The 18,169-nt window shown below is 44.2% G+C and overlaps 1 protein-coding gene across 2 annotated transcripts in view; it reads right to left on the reverse strand.

Moving 5' to 3' along the window:
* Pdcd6ip (programmed cell death 6 interacting protein) overlaps positions 1-15,757 on the reverse strand; it is a 54,774-nt gene extending 39,017 nt beyond the window's left edge. The window contains exons 1-4 of one of the 2 annotated variants that reach the window (XM_032910945.1): positions 15,390-15,757; positions 8,377-8,431; positions 5,742-5,811; positions 308-435 (exon numbers count right to left, since the gene is read on the reverse strand). In XM_032910945.1, coding sequence (XP_032766836.1) covers positions 308-435; positions 5,742-5,811; positions 8,377-8,431; positions 15,390-15,598 — 462 coding nt within the window. In that variant the 5' untranslated portion in view covers positions 15,599-15,757. The remainder of the gene's footprint in view (positions 1-307; positions 436-5,741; positions 5,812-8,376; positions 8,432-15,389) is intronic. The other variant, XM_032910946.1, reaches the window with a different exon arrangement.
* Positions 15,758-18,169: the final 2,412 nt, after the last annotated feature.

Raw genomic sequence — 18,169 nt, forward strand, 5'->3', positions numbered from 1 at the left:
TTGAATGAAGTCATTGATTTTTAAGAGGTTTTCCACATGTTCATCTTTGCTGTCCAATCACCACTCACTGAGCCTCTGTTATGTGCCAGGCACTGTGCTAGGTGCTGGGTGGGTGTGCACAGGGAGGAAAACAGACATGGGCTGGAGAGCAGCTGCATTAGTGCTGACGCGTTCTTCAACAGCAAGGGTCGGTTGCTCAGAGCACGTTTTCCGGACGCATCAGTCACGAAGACGCAGAACTAGCACCTAAGTGCCAGTCACTGCTTGAACCCAGTTCTCCCTGTGTAGAAACTGCTTTTCTGCATACCTGGTACTGCTTAGCAGCGGTTTTCAGTCCTTCATCGTTATCCAGGTTCTGCTCTGCTGCGATCTGGCTAGCTAAGGCAGCACAGTTGAACAACACACAGCTCTTTTCATATCCTAAGCTTGCAAGAGCTGGAAAAAAAGTGAAAAGGAAAAGTGTATGATTTTTTTTCTAAAGAAAACTACGTTTAAATGAGTAGTAACATGGCCTCTGTCCCACAGACTCTCCCAAGACCTGCCTGCTCTCCTACTGCAGGCTGACTGCATATCCCCACATTATATCTGCCATCAAAAACTCAAAGGATGGGTAAATTATTATTTTTCTCCTACAGTTTGTCCCCATATTTTTACAATTGCCAAGTTCAAAATTTAAAACTTATTTTTATGTTATTTCTTAAATTCAAATAAATCATTTTCATTTTTCCATAACCTTTCAAATTTTTATCCCCCCCCATACACACACACACACACACACACACACACACGTTTGTGTGTGCACATGCTCACACACTTTAAACAAGCCCAGTGCTTCCTCGATGGCCTCCCCAACTCCCCCCTTTCTGATGAAAACTCTCACGACCACAGCTTCAGTAGAGCGATTTAATTTAAAGATGAAAAGAACAAGTGTTGATGACGACAGAAATGAGCAGCAGCCTTTGCTGGAAATGCTGCAGGTGCTACGCAAACAGTGTGTGGGGCCTCAAAACATTAAAAATAGATTACACGCGACTCAGAAATCCCCTTCCTGGGTATATGCCAAAAAGAACTGCACGGAGTCTCATGGAGGAATTCTACACCTATGTTCACAGCAGCATCCTCAGAGCAACCTGAGTGGCCATCAACCAATGGATGTGTAAATGGAATAATGTATATACATACACCAAGTATTTATCAGTCAATCACCAAGATAGGAACCTACATGGTCCAACATAAGACAAACCTTACATGAAATAAGCAGTCACAAAGAGACTGAAGATTCCACTTAAGGAAATACTTAAGGGAGTCCAAGTCTTAGAGACACAAAGTACAAAAGTACCAATGGGGGTCAGCAGGTTTGTAGTTTAATGAACAAAGTACTACAAGATAAAGTTTTGGAGGTTTGTTTTACAATGTGAATGTACCTTGGACTATGAAAACCATGTACTTCAAAATGGTTAAAAGACAATCCCATGCATTGTTTCCTCCAACGTCTTAGAAAGACAGACGTGTAAGTCTACTTAATATGCAGTACTTACAAGAGTAAGATTCAAAGACAAGAGGATGAACAGGTCTGCCAGAAGCCAGCAAGAAGAGAGGGATGGGAAGTTACTGTTTAATGGGTACGATTTCAGTCCGTCAGATGAGAGGGCGTCTAGACCAAGATGACCGCACAGCACTGAAAGGTGCTGAGTAGTCTTATGCCAACGTGACACAAGCTACAGTCATCAGAGGAGGGAACCCCAACTGAGAAAATGTCTCCATGAGATCACCCTGTAGGCAAGCCTATAGGGTATTTTCTTAATTAGTGATTAATGAGGAAGGGCATAGCTCATTGTGGGTAAAGCCACCTCTGGGCTAGGATCCTGAGCAAGCCACGGGAAGCAAGCAAATAAGCAGCAGCCTTCTATGGCCTCTGCATCAGCTCCCCCTCCAGGTTTCTATCCTGACTTCCCTCTGTGATGGCTTGTTACCTGGAAATATAAGCCAAATAAACTCTTTCCTCTCCAAATTTCTTTGGTGTTTCACCACAGCAATAATAACCCTAACTAGAACAGTAAGAATGATTAATACGATTTGGAACTGTATGCTTACCATGATTAAGACAGTAGACTGTGTATTTTATCAAAATTTAAAGCAATTCTTTTAATCTACGATAGCTCTCAATTATTTGTAAAATTTAATCACAGTATAATTCAACATCTCATATATAGTTTACCAGACACTGATCATCAGGTCAAACTCTCAGAAGGCTGCCTACACAGAACACTGCAAACCCATCACAGTGAACCAGAGGGATAACAGCTCTCTACTCTACACAGTAGGACCATGAAGTAGTCAGCATCTCTCCAAAGGCAGCCAGTTCTCTACTTGTCCCCAACCCTCCTTACTCAGCAGACACACTAACTGTGCCAATCGAATTCTAAATAAGAGCATGGAAGCAAGGTAACACCAGACAGTAAACAGTGCGAGGGTCCTAAAGAAGAATGAATGCTCAAGGAAGTGGGGAGGTGCACACCTGTATCCCAGCGTTTTGGGAAACGGAGGCAGGTGGATCATGGCAATTAAAAAGTGAGCCCAGAATAAGTGTAAAAAACTCCAGAAGTCAAAGATCAGAGCTGACATCCTGAAAGAAACTCTGAGGCAGTAAAGCTGAAGGCGGAAGATGCATCCAACAGTACAGGGTTATGGCTGCTGTCACCTTACACACTTGGTACCCAGGCTGCCAAGCACTCTAGATAGCCAAGGCCAAGCTACTCATCATCCTGCCTTCCCTTCCCAAGACCTAGGGCTCAGAGTAGTAGCCAGGACAAAATCCAAGCAGGATGTTTTCTAGGTTATTGGTACTAACATTTTCTTTTTTGTTTTTAGATTTATTTATTGATTCTATGTATGAGTGCTGTATCTGCATGCACACCTGCATCTCAAAAGAGGGCATCAGATCCCATTACAGATGGCTGTGAGCCACCATGTGGGTGCTGGAATTTGAACTCAGGACCTCTGGAAGAGCAGTCAGTGCTCTTAACTGCTGAGCCATCTCTCCGGCCCCATACTAGCATTTTCTTTAAAAAAAAAAATGTAGACGGTGTGCCTGGACTCAGAACCATCAACATCTGAGTAATAAAGAATCCGAGAGGCAGATTAGGGAGATCAAAGAAATATTTTTTAAACCTTCCAAGAGCTGAAGAATTAAGTGTTACAACTGAATGGACCAGCAGTAAATGCTGTTGAATTTCTCGTAACTACCATTACCCCAGGCTGTCGTCTGCCATTCTACTTTCATACTATTTCATATGAGAGATTTCTGATTACTTCTCCCATAGCATCTAACCTGAGACCAGCTTTGGAAAGCACTGACTATTCTCTCCCTCTACTAAGTGTGTGATAAGGAAAGAACTAGTGATAAATAATAACTGTTCTCTAAAGTTCAAGCAACAGCTAGAAAAACTAACTACAATTACAAAAGGAAGGAAAAGTAAAATCACCCACTATCACACCTCTTTTCATAAACTTTTCTGTTTGCACAATACCTACGGGCACACTCGCACACACCTTTTCACAGACGCCCACTGCCCGTGCTAGGCTGTGGCATGGAAGCGAGCCCCAGGGAGGACTGGGAAGAGGCTCTTTACAAGTGTCCCTAGCAGCCCACAGCAAAGGGCCCTTACGGTGCAGGTTACTGAACTCGGTGCTCTATGGGCAGTTTAACACGCCACCACATACATGTCAGCATGGAAACTTACTCATCCAAGTGGACACAAGAGCAGCAAGTGTGCAGTAAGATACTGCTCAAGAGCACTCGATTCTTCCAGACGTCCCACTACCAACCTGTTTCAACCCCACTTAGTCAACCCGACTCAGGCTGCACAACCGCCAGCTGGAGAGAGGTCACTCACGTGTGGCACCGGCACACTAGACTGCTTATTCATCTTTACCATGTCCCCCGATTGCTCTAACACACAACCAAGTGTCAGAAGCACTGGACAGCACCACCTGAGAACACTTCATTTCCTGGGTCCTCCACGGCCCAAATGCTTTTTGTCAACTTCACTGCAGTTCTGGTTCTTATGTGCTTTTGCCTATAATCAGTCAGAGGGGATGAATTTTACCACTAATGATTAACTGTTACCAAATCTAGAACTCTCTCTTCTGAGCTTCAAATCTACCATTTCCAGATGTCAGAGAAGATTACACAGAGGTGGTAACAGAAAAGCCACATTAGACATATCATAAATTAAATATCCGACCAGCCAAATCTCAGTCGAGCCGCTGTTCCTCCTCCTCCCTCTGACACGCAGCAAAGCCAGTCAATTTCACTTTGCAAAAGCTCTTCCAAGCCAATCTTCTGTGACCACCCACACTACCTAGTCTCACTCACCATCTCTCAGATCTCCCAGTGGTCTGTCCCCTGGTCTCAGAGGCAGGCTCTCTGCATTCCTCCCAGCTCCTTTAAATCCTAGCCACACACCCTTCACAAGTCACTTAACTTTTCTAAGCTAATATACTCAACTAGCCATGAAAGTGTCTGTCCTTATTTTTGTTACTGGGAATTCAGTACCATAATTCATATGAAGCCCTGTCCACAGTATGATAGTAACTGGCTATTAATAGGAAAGAGGGAAGGTGCAAATTCTAGAGTATATCTATACCTCCTTACACTCCTTACAATCTATGCTCCATCACCATCGCCTTCAAAATCCCAGTCAGCTTACAGTTTCACGCCATAGTAACTGTCACACTGATCACATTTTATACAGAACATATAGTATACAATATTATATAATAGTCCTACATCCTCACCTATAAAGGTATACACATATATTTACTTAAGTGTATCTATGTACATATTATATATATATTACAAGATATTAGCATATACTGTATCTTATATAATGTATATATACTATATAAAATACACACATATAACATTCATAAAATATATGCATCATATGTGTACATATAAATATAGTTTACACATAGTAACAATATTTATTATTTATTATTCATTCATTATAGCTAATACTTAATGAATACTCAAACATTTTTTTAAAAGAAACATTTAAAGATTTTAAATGTTTTCACTCTTTTAACCTACACAGTAACTCTATAAACTAAATACTGCTTCCATTTTTCAAATGAGGAAATTAAGGCTGGCTGATCTAAACACCTTCACCTTCTGACCGTGGTTATAATGCTTGTACAAACTCCTCCTTCACGACCTAACTCGGTGCTTGCTTTCTAGAAGTAAAGTTAACTTCTTGCTCATCCAGGCTCCCATGAGATTTTACAGCCATACCTCAATGACTTCTAGACATTGTGAGAAATAAGCCTTTAAGCACTTTGTTGTTATGCACGTAGTTACACGAAGTAAGACAGGTACAATATCACCAGACAACAATCAGACGTGACCACCATCATACATGTAGTCTCTCATGGAACAAAACATCATATTCTGCACTCTATACATATGTGTACATAGTACATTTCAGTGAGATAATTGTCTTCACAAGAAACTGGACACAACTGCCTTATGCATCTTTGTAACTAGGACAGTGCCTGGCAAGGCATGGGCTCTGCAAATATTTTGAAATTACATTGGATTAGAAAGTGAAGTCAAAAAAGAAAATGACATTTTTTTAAAAACTGCAGTATTCACAAGGAGTTACTAGGAAGACTTTTAAAAAATCTAAAAGCAGCAAAAATGTTTATCAAGTCTATAATTTTTATTAACCATTACATACCCAATTTTACAGATCCTCCAAAAAGGGAACCTTTATCAAAAGCATCCTTCCACGTAAATGTCAAGCAGATCTAGGATGAGGGAGAGGAAACAAAACATTACCTCTTTGGACTTGGTTAAATCCTGAAGAAATTCCAGTAAGGAGGACAGAGTCCATCCTGTGTGGCTGCCACCTCTAGCCAACAACCCCTTTCCTTCTTATGAACCCTTTTTCCCATGTGAAGTACTAACCCTAAGTTATTTCAGAACGTTTATTCTATGTGGTCTTTATGAACAAAGAGAAGGAAAGGAAATAAAGCACTGTGAGGTTTCCTGGTGGACCAGAGGCAGAGCTTGCCACACAGTCCTTACGAGATGAGGTCAAGCCCTAGAACTCATGCAAAGATGAGAGAACAGAGCCGACTCCCAGAGGTGACCTCTGACTTCCACATGCAGACCATTACATCCACACACATCATATACACACATACCACTAATAAATACAGTCCTTTTGGGGGTTTTGTGAGGCAAGGTTTCACTATGTAGCCCTACAACTAGGCTAGTCTTAAACCCACAGAAATCTGTCTACATCTGTCTCCTATATGTGGGTAAGAGGTGTATGACACCACATTTGGCCTAAAATACATATTTTTTATTTTGCTTCATTATTTTTAAAAACTTGGAAATAAATAAAAATAGCACATCAAAATTAACCAGACTCAAAGACCACACAGCTTAATGAACTTACAACAGTTAGAAATAGCACTCAAAATGCTAGCTGTGAAGCTTAAATTTTACACTAATGAAATATTTTTTTAAAGGCATAAGACAATGGCTTTTGGGGGAAAATGCAGTAAGGCAGTATTTTATTTCTTGATCTGAGTAATAGTTATATAGTATACTTCCTTTGTAGAGAGTCAGCTACACATGATAGAGAAGAATAAAAGTTTCACCTAACAGAAGATTAGCTGGGCCTCTGAGTACAGGCCTATAACCCCAGCTACTCAGAAGGCTAAGGCAGGAAGATCACAGTTCAAGGTCTACCTGGGCTACATAAATTGTAAGCCAGCCTCCACAATTTAGCGGGGCCCTGCCTCAAAATAAAAGGCAGAAAGAGGAGGTTGGGGATTTAGCTCAGTGGCAGAGCACTTGCCTAGCAAGCGCAAGGCCCTGGGTTCGGTCCCCAGCTCCGAAAAAAAAGAAAAAAGAAAAAAAAAAAAGGCAAAGGCAGAAAGAGGGGTGCTGGAGAGATGGCTCAGTGGTTAAGAGCACTGACCACTCTTCCAGAGGTCCTGAGTTCAAATCCCAGCAACCACATGGTGGCTCACGACCATCTGTAATGGGATCTGATGCCCTCTTCTGGTGTGCCTGAAGACAGCGACAGTGTACTCACATACATAAAATAAGTAAATCTTTAAAAAAAAATAAAAGGCAGAAAGAGGGCTGGGGATGTAACTTGTGGTAGAGTGTCTGGGAGCCACAGGTTCAATTGACAGTTCCAAAAAAGGGGGGGGGGTACAACTCTCCTTATTTCTCTTCTTTTTGTTTTCCTAGACAGAGTTTCCCTGCACAGCCTTGGCTATCCTTGAACTCTGTAGACCAGGGTGGTTTCGAATTCACAGGGATCCACCTGCCTCTGCCTTTGCCTTCCAAGTGCTGGGATCAAAGGCCTGCAACCACCACACCTAGCTTTCTTCCTAATTCTAAAGTAAGTTTGACCCATATGGAACTTTGAAAGATCTTAGTTTCACTTAAATCATTCATCAAAATACAACACAAAAATCTTTAAGCTGAATTATAACCTCCCAACACACACAACTACCACACCCATCTCCATTCCCCAAGCTCCCAGCAGCTTCTGCCTTTGACTCTTGAATTCACCTACTCCAGGCTCCTTTCCTGCCATCACACAAACACATCCACACATGCACACACCTTTCACCCTGGACTTCCTTAAAGGGAGTCTCAACAAATGATAACTTCATCTGCAAAACTATTAGTACAAGAAGAGGCCAGGCACCTGAGTTACAGCGCTAGTTCCAGGACAGTCAGAGATTCACAAAGAAGCCCTGTGTTGGGGTTGGGGATTTAGCTCAGTGGTAGAGCGCTTGCCTAGGAAGCGCAAGGCCCTGGGTTTGGTCCCCAGCTCCGAAAAAAAAAAAAAAAGAAAAAAAAAAAAGCCCTGTGTCAAAACCAAAAACCAAGCAAACAAACAATAAAGGCTTTGCCAGACTTGGGGGCCTTTAATCCTAGCAGAGGCAGACTGATCTCATGAGTTCAGGGCTACCCTGGTTTACATAGTAAATTCCAGGACAGCCAGAGACCCTGTCTCAACCCGCCCAAAAAAAAAAAAAAAAAAAAAGTCAAGGTTGAAAATAGCAGATTATTTTCATCTATGAACAGATCCCATTAGTATAAAATACAGACTAACACTCTATACAAGTTTCAAAACTGACTGAGGACATGAAGAAAACTCAGGAGAATCTTCAGAAGGACAATATTCATATCAGACAGACTCAAAACTTATGATTTATATAAAACAGTCATAGAGGCCTAAACATAGTAAAGACACATCATTGACTTCAATGAAACAGACTCAGAGGGGAAGGAAATGGGTGATCTGTAACCACAATTTGATAGCAAAATTTACAGCTTACCTGATTTTCAGAAAATGGGAACTTGGGTTCAATAGAACAAATCTGGTCATAATATCTAAAAGAAAAAAAGATAGAAAGACTAATTATTAGCAGAGTAAAATGAGATGAATTTATATAAATCCAACTATATTTATATATATTTATAGAGGGGGGGGGACTGGAGAGAAGGCTCAGCAGTTAAGAATACTGGCTGCTCTTCCAAAGGACCTGAGTTCCATCCAGAACACAATTAGTCGCTCACAACCATCTCTAACTTCAGTTCAAGCAGATCTTCTAGACTCTACATCCTCTTCTGGTCTCTGTGGGCATTAGGTATGCATACGGTCCACATACATGCAAGCAAAACACCCATACACATAAAATTAAAATAATAAATTAAAAGAATAAACCAAAACTATTTTTGGTGGCTTAAATGAGAACAGCTCCCATAGGTTCATAGATTTGAATGTTTGGTCATTAAGTAGTGACACTACTTGACAGAGATTAGGAAGTGTAACCTTGTTGGAAGAGGAGTGGCCCTGTGGTGTCACTGGGATAGACGTTGGGGTTTCAAAAGTCCAGGCCAGCCACAGTCTCTCTTCGGGCTGCCTGTGGATCTGTTTGTAGAACTCTCAGCCACCTCTCCAGCACCATGGCTGCCTGCTTGCTGCAATACTTCCCACCACGCTGATAAGGGACTAAAACTACAAGCAAGCCATGGTTAATAAGAGCTGCCTTGGTCACAGCATCTCTTCACAGTAATAGATTATTACTAAGACTCTACTTGTCCCCAATTACAGTGGCCCACAAATCCAACTTAATCATTTGTTTTAAGGTTACTAAACGCAATCCTTAAACCACACACTAAATTATGCACATTAAAGAGCTATACTAAAATGAAAAAGGACACTCACCACCACGAACAAATATTCACCTCATATTATTCAGTACAAGTCAACAAACACCTACTTGAAAACTTTGTATTTCTTAAAATACTTTATTAAGATGGCTATGTTTGGCCTTGTATGACAGCTCACACCTTTAATCCCAGCACTGGGGAGGCAAAGGCAGGCAGAGCTCTGTGAGGCCAGCTCTTTCTACACAGCAAGTTCCAGAATACCTGTGGTTACATAGTAAGAGCCTGTCTCACTATTTTAAAAAGGTTCGTTATGTCTAAGTTCACATCCCTAATCAACCCATTAATAACTCATCTATCGACTTTCAGACGGGTTAGGCATATCATTACTGACACACACAGCTCCCAAAAAGCTCACAAATTACATGTATTTCAGGTCCACCAACCCAAAGTCCTCACTTCTTGTTCTTTGCAATATATGGTTCACAGAGTAATCGGTATTTCATATAATGCAGTAAATCAACCCTTACCCAAGCCACCACACTCAGGGTGAGCCTTTAAGCAGTAACTGGAGGATAGAGGGTCAAAGCTAGACTTGCTGGCTGGCCTCCTCCCTTCACTTTATTCCTGTCCATACCCCACCACCTTCATCATGACTAACTTTCCAATGAATACTTGTGGGGAAGGTTTCAAGAAGGCAAGCAAGAGAGACAGAGAGCAACATGCATGACAATATGTTTGCCTGCAAACTGAGCAAACTGAGCCCGTACTTAAATGCACACAGAAGCTAATGGGGGCCAGTTATCTCACTATCAAAGGAAAGAATCCCAAATACTGGAGGGGGCAGGGCTGGAACAAACTGTAATTATGGACTGGACTGGAAGTATCAATGTGAACTCATTTTCTTAACACTGTAGAGATAAACAAGAACAACTACAAAAAGAACAATACATTACATTCACTGAGAGGGCCTTGAAGCAATGACACCTCACCAGAACAAGAACACTTAGTGGCCAGATAATCTCCTACACTAACTGGAAAGAAATGGATGGAAAACAAGAACCAGGCCAGAAAGTGATGAGGATGTGAAAAACCAAGAGTGAAGCCAACCAAACCACAAGGAACTAAACTAGTCTTAAGGAGCTCCTAGTAGCCACACCGAGAATAATCTAACAAGAGTTGAGGAGATGGCTCAGTCAGTAAAGTGCTTGCTGTGCAAATAGAAGAATTTGATCCCATACTTATAACCTCAGCACAGGTACCCTGAAGCTCTGTCCAGCCTAGCCTACTCTGTGAGCGGCGATCAGGAGAGAGGCTTGACAGCTGAGTACTGAAGATCTTCCCAAGGACTTGGGTTTGATTCAGCACCCATAGGTGACTCACACACATCGTTTACTCCAGTTTCAGGGCATCCGATGTCCTCTTCTGGTCTCCACAGGCACAAGGCGTGAATGTGATGCACAGACATATTCTCAGACAAAACACCCATATGCGTTAAATAGGCAGACAGACAGACAGACAGACAGACAAGTTTTAAGGAAAATAAACAAGTGGATGCACCAGAAGAATGGCATCCAAGGTTGACTTCTGGCCTCCACATGAATGTACACACAAGCACACAGACCGATGCACACATGTGACCACATCCTGACGAACACACGCACACTAAATAAGTCACACTGACAAATCACAATTCACTGAGGAGAAGAACAGTGTCGTGAAGTAAATAAGCAGGTGTCTGGAGGTAGCGCCACATACCATGTAATGACAAGTAGTAAATCTTTTCCCACGGTAGGTATCTATCTGGCTGGCTGCGGGGATATTCATCAGTAGACACTAACAATGGTCAAAGCTTGTACGTACAGAGCCCAGGACACAATCTGTCACTCGCTATGAGCTAGGGGAAGTGCTCTGCAGCTGTGATCTCAGTTCTGGGGACGCAGAGGCAGGAAGAACAGAAAGTTTGAGGCCAGCTTCAACAGAACAAAGCGATAATAATAAAAGTTTGATGTGGTTTCTCTACAAATGTTTATTAAGAAATATAACCTACTCATCGACTATACGGTCAAGGACCTGCCAAACGTATCCTAACCAAGTCATAAAAAGCCAGTCATCAAATGGCAGGCACCACACCCTAAAATGCCCTGAAAACAGCACGGTCCACCTAGCACAAACACCCAAGCCACGAGGAAATGATACAAAACCTTACCAAGGGGGCCAGAGGGGCCAGATATGGTAGCACATACCTTTAGTCAAAACATTCAGGATTTCTGTGAGTTCAAAGCCAACCTCGTCTATACAGTAAGTTCTAGAACAGCCAGAGCTACATAGAGACCTTGTCTTTTTATAAAAAAAAAAAAAAAAAAAAAAAAAAAAAAAAACACTTTATCAAGAGACATTCACAAAAAAACTAGCCTGAGTTCTTCAAAAATGCCAAAGTCATAGGTGGAGTGTAGAATGGCTGAGCCCCTGCATTTGATTCCTAGCAACCATAAAAGGGAAGGAAAGCCAAGGCTCAAATGACAAGAGGAGGACTACTCGGACTGAAGGACATTAAAGAGGCATTCGTAACTGAAGCAATGCACTGGTGGGAGCCAGACCCTGGACCTGTAAACCTCACCAACGGAGTACCAGCAAAACTTGAATTAAACAGATTAAATAAAGTCAGCAAGCTTCCTGATTAGGAAAGACACGCTGGATTACATATCCCTAGGAAAAATTTTTAAGTACTAAAACCTTTGGGGGGATTACTGTTGTGGTAGTGAATGAGATGTCCTCTACGGTCTCAGGCATTTGAACACTTGGTCCCCACTGATGGTGTTGACCGGGAGGTGTGACTTTGCTGGAGGAAGTAAGTCTCCCGGGTAGGCTTTGAGACTTCAAAACCTCTCACCATTTCTTCTGTGCTCTGTCCCAGCTTGTGGTTCAAGATGTGAGCCCTCAGCTTGCTGCTCCAGCTGCCTTGTCTGATGCTTCCACATAAGGGCGATAAACTCACCCTTCTAGAGCAGCGGTTCCCAGCCTCCTATTGCTGAGACCCTCTACCACAGTTCCTCAGGCTGTGGTGACCCCAACCGTAAAACTATTTCTGATGTTACCTTATTACTGTCATTTTGCTACTGTCATGAATCGTAATGTAAATACTTTTGGAGATAGTGGTTTGCCAAAGAAGTTACCGCCCACAGGTTGAAACCCACTACTCTAGAACTATAGGTTCAAATAAATCCTTCCAAGCTGCCTCTGGCATGGTGCTTTATCATAGCAACGAAAAAGTAACCCCAGTATACTTAAAGTGACATTCAGAATGTTTAATGATGCTGTGCATTATCTGGCCACCAATCAACTCTCGGGCTCAACATCAGGCTACAAATTATACATCCAAGACAATAAATTACCTTCTCTCTGGTTCAGGGCCTTCACTGCCTTCACTAGATCCTACTGAGGCTACAGGAAGGCCCGGAGCACCAGGGCCTGAAGACATACCTGCCACACAGTAAGGCCAAGCTGGATAAACTTTTTCAGAAAAGGGATATTCTAGACTGCTAGTGAAAGGGAAATGCAAAACCTGTGTAAGTACAAGAAAAAACTTCCCTGCCCCTGCCCTGCCCCTGCCCCTGCCCCTGCCCCCCTGCCCCCCTGCCCCTGCCCCCTGCCCCTGCCCCTGCCCCTGCCCCCCTGCCCCTGCCCCTGCCCCTGCCCTGCCCCTGCCCCTGCCCCTGCCCCTGCCCCTGCCCCTGCCCCTGCCCCTGCCCCTGCCCCTGCCCCTGCCCCTGCCCCTGCCCCTGCCTAAACCTCTACCCCAAGCCTAAAGACACAACAGCTGGTCAAGTCTCGTCAACTAGATATATTCTCTGAAATGTGACAGTTTGACAGGAAGTGGTCAACACAGCCAGCACCCGCTGTAGTTTGGCTATTCAGTGTCACCCCAAGACTGACTTGTTAAAAGCTTAGCCCCCTGCCAGTGGTACTCTAGAGAGGTGCCTGAATTAGGAAATGCTCATCCATGAGCTAATCCACTGGTGAGTTCTATGGGCTACTAGGAAGTATCATTTCGCTGGATGAAGATCACGGGCAGCATGCCTTTGGAGGGCACATCTCCTCTCTGGCTGCCCCCATCCCCTGAAACTTCCTAGCTGCCATCTCACACTCAGGCTGCCTCACTCCAGGCACAAAGCAACTGAACCAGCAGCCACAGATCAAAAACCTTTGAAATCATGAGCAATAACAAACCTTTCTCCCTTTGTGTTTCTTGGTAGTCTGTCACAGCAACAAACAATACCCAAATTCTAGTGCACTCTCCTCTCCTCTAGGAGAACGAAACTGTGAACCCCCAGACTGGGGGTCCACTGGGGAGCCAGGCATGGCTGAGCCAAGTAACCGATGGATACGAGTAGCAGCACAGTAAGTCTAGATAGCCGTGGTTGGTGGGCACACCAGCCAACTCAGGAAAAGCACTGAAGCAAAGTGCAGAGTAAGCACAGAACACCATTAGGCCACCAAGACTCAGAACTAACCAAGTGTTGTCTGCAGGTCATACAATAACAGGCAACCCATCAGTCCTAATCCCGACCCCTGCTAGAAAGTAAGCAAAGAAGAAAATATGAAAGAATGACTGCATAGAATATACTGAAACCTTTGTCCCAAGCCTCTTCCTCCTTGAGGGCCACTAGCAAAACCAGAGTTGCATGGGAGAAGAAACCGTGTATATTCCACATTGACATGATCACGAGGTATGAAATGGCTGCCTTAGAACATGTTATGGGAGGTGACGGGAAGAGCAATCAGTCAGTGGAAATCAAAAAGCTTCTGACCAGCATGGTGCAAACTCCAAAAAGATCAGCTATGGCTCTACAAGAGAGAAAGCCCACAAAGCTAACTAGACCACAGGCAAAACTGCTGCTCCTAGAGAGACAGATACAAGAGCTATGTACTTCCGAGAGCGACTAGCTACCCTCTGCTTCCTAACTGTAATTCTGCTACTGTCATGGACGGTAATGTATATATCTGACTCGCAGGGTGTCTGATATTCGACTCCAAAGGGGCTGTGACTCACGGGTTGACAACCACTGCCTTACAGGAACAAATGATACAATGTTGCATGGAGCGCTTGAGACAGCAGCTCACACAGGCCACACACGCCACCCATAGGGACAAGCACTGTGCTGACTTCCCTCCTGTTTTACAAAAGCCAGGCACTTTGAAGCAAATCCACTTTAAAACTCTAATGGGAGAACTGTTTGAAATCTGGCTCCGCTGTCTGTCAACAGATAAAGTTTACTCGGTGCTGGGAGCCGTTATGCCTATGCTAAGGGCTGTTAGCGGCCAGCCATCTCGCAGCACAGAAAGTTCATCTCTGAAGGAAACATCATGGGGTTAAGATGATGACAAAACTAAGGGATGTCTCTGGTCATCACGGTTCCCAGAATTTCTGCACCTTGCACCCGAATCCACCAGCGTCTCTTGCATGAAACAAGATCAATTACCGGAAATTGGATCATAAGGTACCACGGAAATGTTCTCATCATTAAGTACCTGGGTTCTCACCAATTGCAAAAAGAACCAATGTATTACACATGTGCATATCCCCCCCAACACCCTCCCCTTGTCAAAAAGTCTGAGTGGTCTATTATGTCATTCAAGTTTTCGTTCAAATGACTGTAGCTCCTAACTTTTACAACTGTCAATCTGTCACTTGATTATTTTGAACATAGGATGACTTATTTCAAGTGAACAATGTAATAAGTCACCGACATTTGGTTCAGTGTGCCAATTCTCTCCCTTCCCTTACTTAACTATTATTAGGAAATCTGGACGTGGCCCAATCAAGTCACGAAGAGGGATTGTAAAACGAAGACTTCAGTTATAACACCCAAAAAGTGAAAACCGGTCAAACAGCTGTAACCAGACAGACCATTACATGGCAGACGTCCTCCCAGGTAAGGCGTCTAGGTGACAGAAGCCACCCGGAAGGGAGGGCAGGGTTACGAGAGTCCTCTCACCAGGAAAGAATGCTGACCACACCTACGCCGCTGGCCTGAGTCAGAGTGGAGAGGCCAGGCGCGGGGGAGAGGGGAAGGGAGCGAGGCTGTGAAGGGAGGAAGCAGAGCTGGGAAGGAAGGACGCTGGGAGGGGAGGATAGGAAAGGGAGCTGGGAGGAAGCCCCGCGACCCGGGCCCACCTCAGCAGCGTCTCCAGCGCGCCCTCGTGCTTGTCCAGCGGGCGGCCGAGCGCCGAGCGCCGCAGCTTGCTGAGCTCCTCGGCCGCGCGGCAGTACTGGGCCTGCTCCTCGCCGCCGCTCGGATACGTCTGCTGGATGAACTTGACCAGCGGCTTGGCCAGGTCCACCTCCGAGGTCTTCTTCAGCTGCACCCAGATGAACGACGCCATGGTGAGCGCCCGGCCGCCGCGTCGGGCCGGACAGACGAAGGGACAGCGACGACGGCCTAGGCGCGCTCGGCACCGGCAGCGGACGAGCGGACCGACGGGCCGACGGACTGGGCCGCCAGCGCTTGGAGCCGGCCACTTCCGGGAGCCCCCACGCAGGCGCAGTCGGAGGGGCGCGCCGCTTGGTCACGTGACCGTGCCACCAAAGCGTCGTTCACCTGGTCTAGCCAGTGTGGCGCCTGCGCGGTGCGATCAGGCAGTAGCTTCCTGCGATGATTAAACTTTCAAAAAGATTCTTTTGGTTGTTGTGGTTTGGTCTGCTTGATTTGTTCGAGACAGGGCTTCTCTGTGTACCCCTGGCTGTCTTGAAACTCACTTGCAGACCAGGCCGGCCTCGAACTCTCAGAGATCCTCCTGCCTCTGCCTCCCCAATGCAAGAATTAAAGGCTTGCACTAACTACCACCTGGCTCAAAGATAATTTTTAATTTGTCTTTAAATTCTGCTTTTACTTTTTAAATATTTTTATTTTTTTTATTAACTTGAGTATTTCTTATATACATTTCGAGTGTTATTCCCTTTCCCGGTTTCCAGGCAAACATCCCCCTCCCCCCTCCCCTTCTTTATGGGTATTCCCCTCCCCATCCTCCCCCCCTTGCCACCCTCCCCCCAACAATCTAGTTCCCTGGGGGGTCAGTCTTAGCCGGACCAAGGGCTTCCCCTTCCACTTGTGCTCTTACTAGGATATTCATTGCTACCTATGAGTTCAGAGTCCAGGGTCAGTCCAAGTATAGTCTTCAGGTAGTGGCTTAGTCCCTGGAAGCTCTGGTTGCTTGGCATTGTTGTACATATGGGGTCTCGAGCCCCTTCAAGCTCTTCCAGTTCTTTCTCTGATTCCTTCAACGTAAATATTTTTAATTAACTATATTTTTCCCTGTTTTAGTACTTAAAATTAATTTTTAGATCAATATATTCTGCCCTGTGGTGAAATACTCCTTTGTTATGCTTTCTCGTATGAAGTCAGATTCTGGGGCTCTGGGGGTATTGTGATGTACCGTTGAAGGTCCACTGTGTGTGCAGCTCTTCAGTCCAAAGTAGGCAAAGTCTACTTCGTGCAGTCAGCCAGGTAAGGACACAGATGGGAGTCTCTTATAAGAACGTAGCATAAGCGAGATAATTTAAGATACATTCTTCCAGAAGATGAACTTAAAGAATACTCGCAGTTTGAGAAGATGCCTTGACATTTAAGGAGGGCACGGGTGTGGAGGACTTAAGTGGAAAGAGCCCCCCAGACTAAAAGCACGTGTGTCCCATATCTAGAACTTAAAAGGGAAGTAGAGACTAGAGTGAAAGGAAGTTGACGAGTTCATTATGGAACTTTTAGTCAATGTATAGAATCTGTTTAGTACGATCAGTGGTACTTAGGCAATTGATTTTTATATTTTAAAAAGGCCTCCCTCTGTAACTGGAGAAATAGATTAGCAGTTAAAGATTGTTTGCCGCTCTGCCTGTGAGCCGGAGCTGGGACCCCAGCACCCTCTTCAGGCACTGCGCTCAACACCTATAACTCAAGGTGACCCATCGCCCTCTTGTGGCCTCCTCTGGGACCAGCTTCCAAATGCACATACAAAAAAACGTTTTTTGAAGGCCACCCAGAGGACGAGTCTGATATTTTTTTTTCTTTTCTTTTTTTCGGAGCTGGAGACTGAACCCAGGGCCCAAGCGCTCTACCGCTAAGCTAAATCCCCAACCCCAAGTCTGATATTTTTAATGTTTATATTTTTTTCTTATCTTTCATTTATTTGCAGGTATGCAGAGGACAACTTCTGGAGTCAGTTCTGTCAACCATGTGGGTCTCAGGGATGGAACTCAGTTGGTCATGATTGGCAGCAAGCACCTTTACCTGCTGACCCACCTCAGCACTCCTGATGGAGCAGATGTAGATGAACAATATCATCTATGAACCATTCCAAGCAAAACTAACTTGAATCCATCAAGCCTTCCCATCAAACACGCAATTTTTTAAATTTGTTGTATTATTTTTTTTTATGTATGTGTGTTATGTCTGCATGTATGTCTGCGTGCCATGTTTGTTCCCGGTGCCCCCTGAAGTCAGAAGAGGGAATCAGATCCCCTAGAACTGGAGTTTCAGAAAGATGAGCTGCAGGTTGGGGCTGGGAATTGAACCTGTGTCCTCTGGAAGAGCAGTGGTGCTCTTAACAGCTGAACACCTCTCCAGTGCCAAACACACGATTTATAAGAAATACAACAGGTGAAATAACAAATTCTGTGCCATTCTGGAGGATAACTGGTGTATAAGCTTCAACAATGTATCATCCTAGAAGAAACAATGGCTGTGTGGGAAAAAAAAATTTAAGGGACATTACAGCCTGACCCAGATCCTATTCTGAACAGTCAAGCTATAAAACACCTTTCAGCACAGCTGAAGGAGAAACGAAAGCATGGAATATTTGATGAGATGAAGTTGTGTTGCCATGCAAACCTTGGAGGTTATTAAGAAAATGGCAAGTCACAAAACAGTGTGTGTGCAGTAGTATCTCGGTTTTAAAAAGTTA

This window comes from Rattus rattus, chromosome 8 (genome assembly GCF_011064425.1).
Source record: "Rattus rattus isolate New Zealand chromosome 8, Rrattus_CSIRO_v1, whole genome shotgun sequence".
NCBI classification, from domain to species: domain Eukaryota; kingdom Metazoa; phylum Chordata; class Mammalia; order Rodentia; family Muridae; genus Rattus; species Rattus rattus.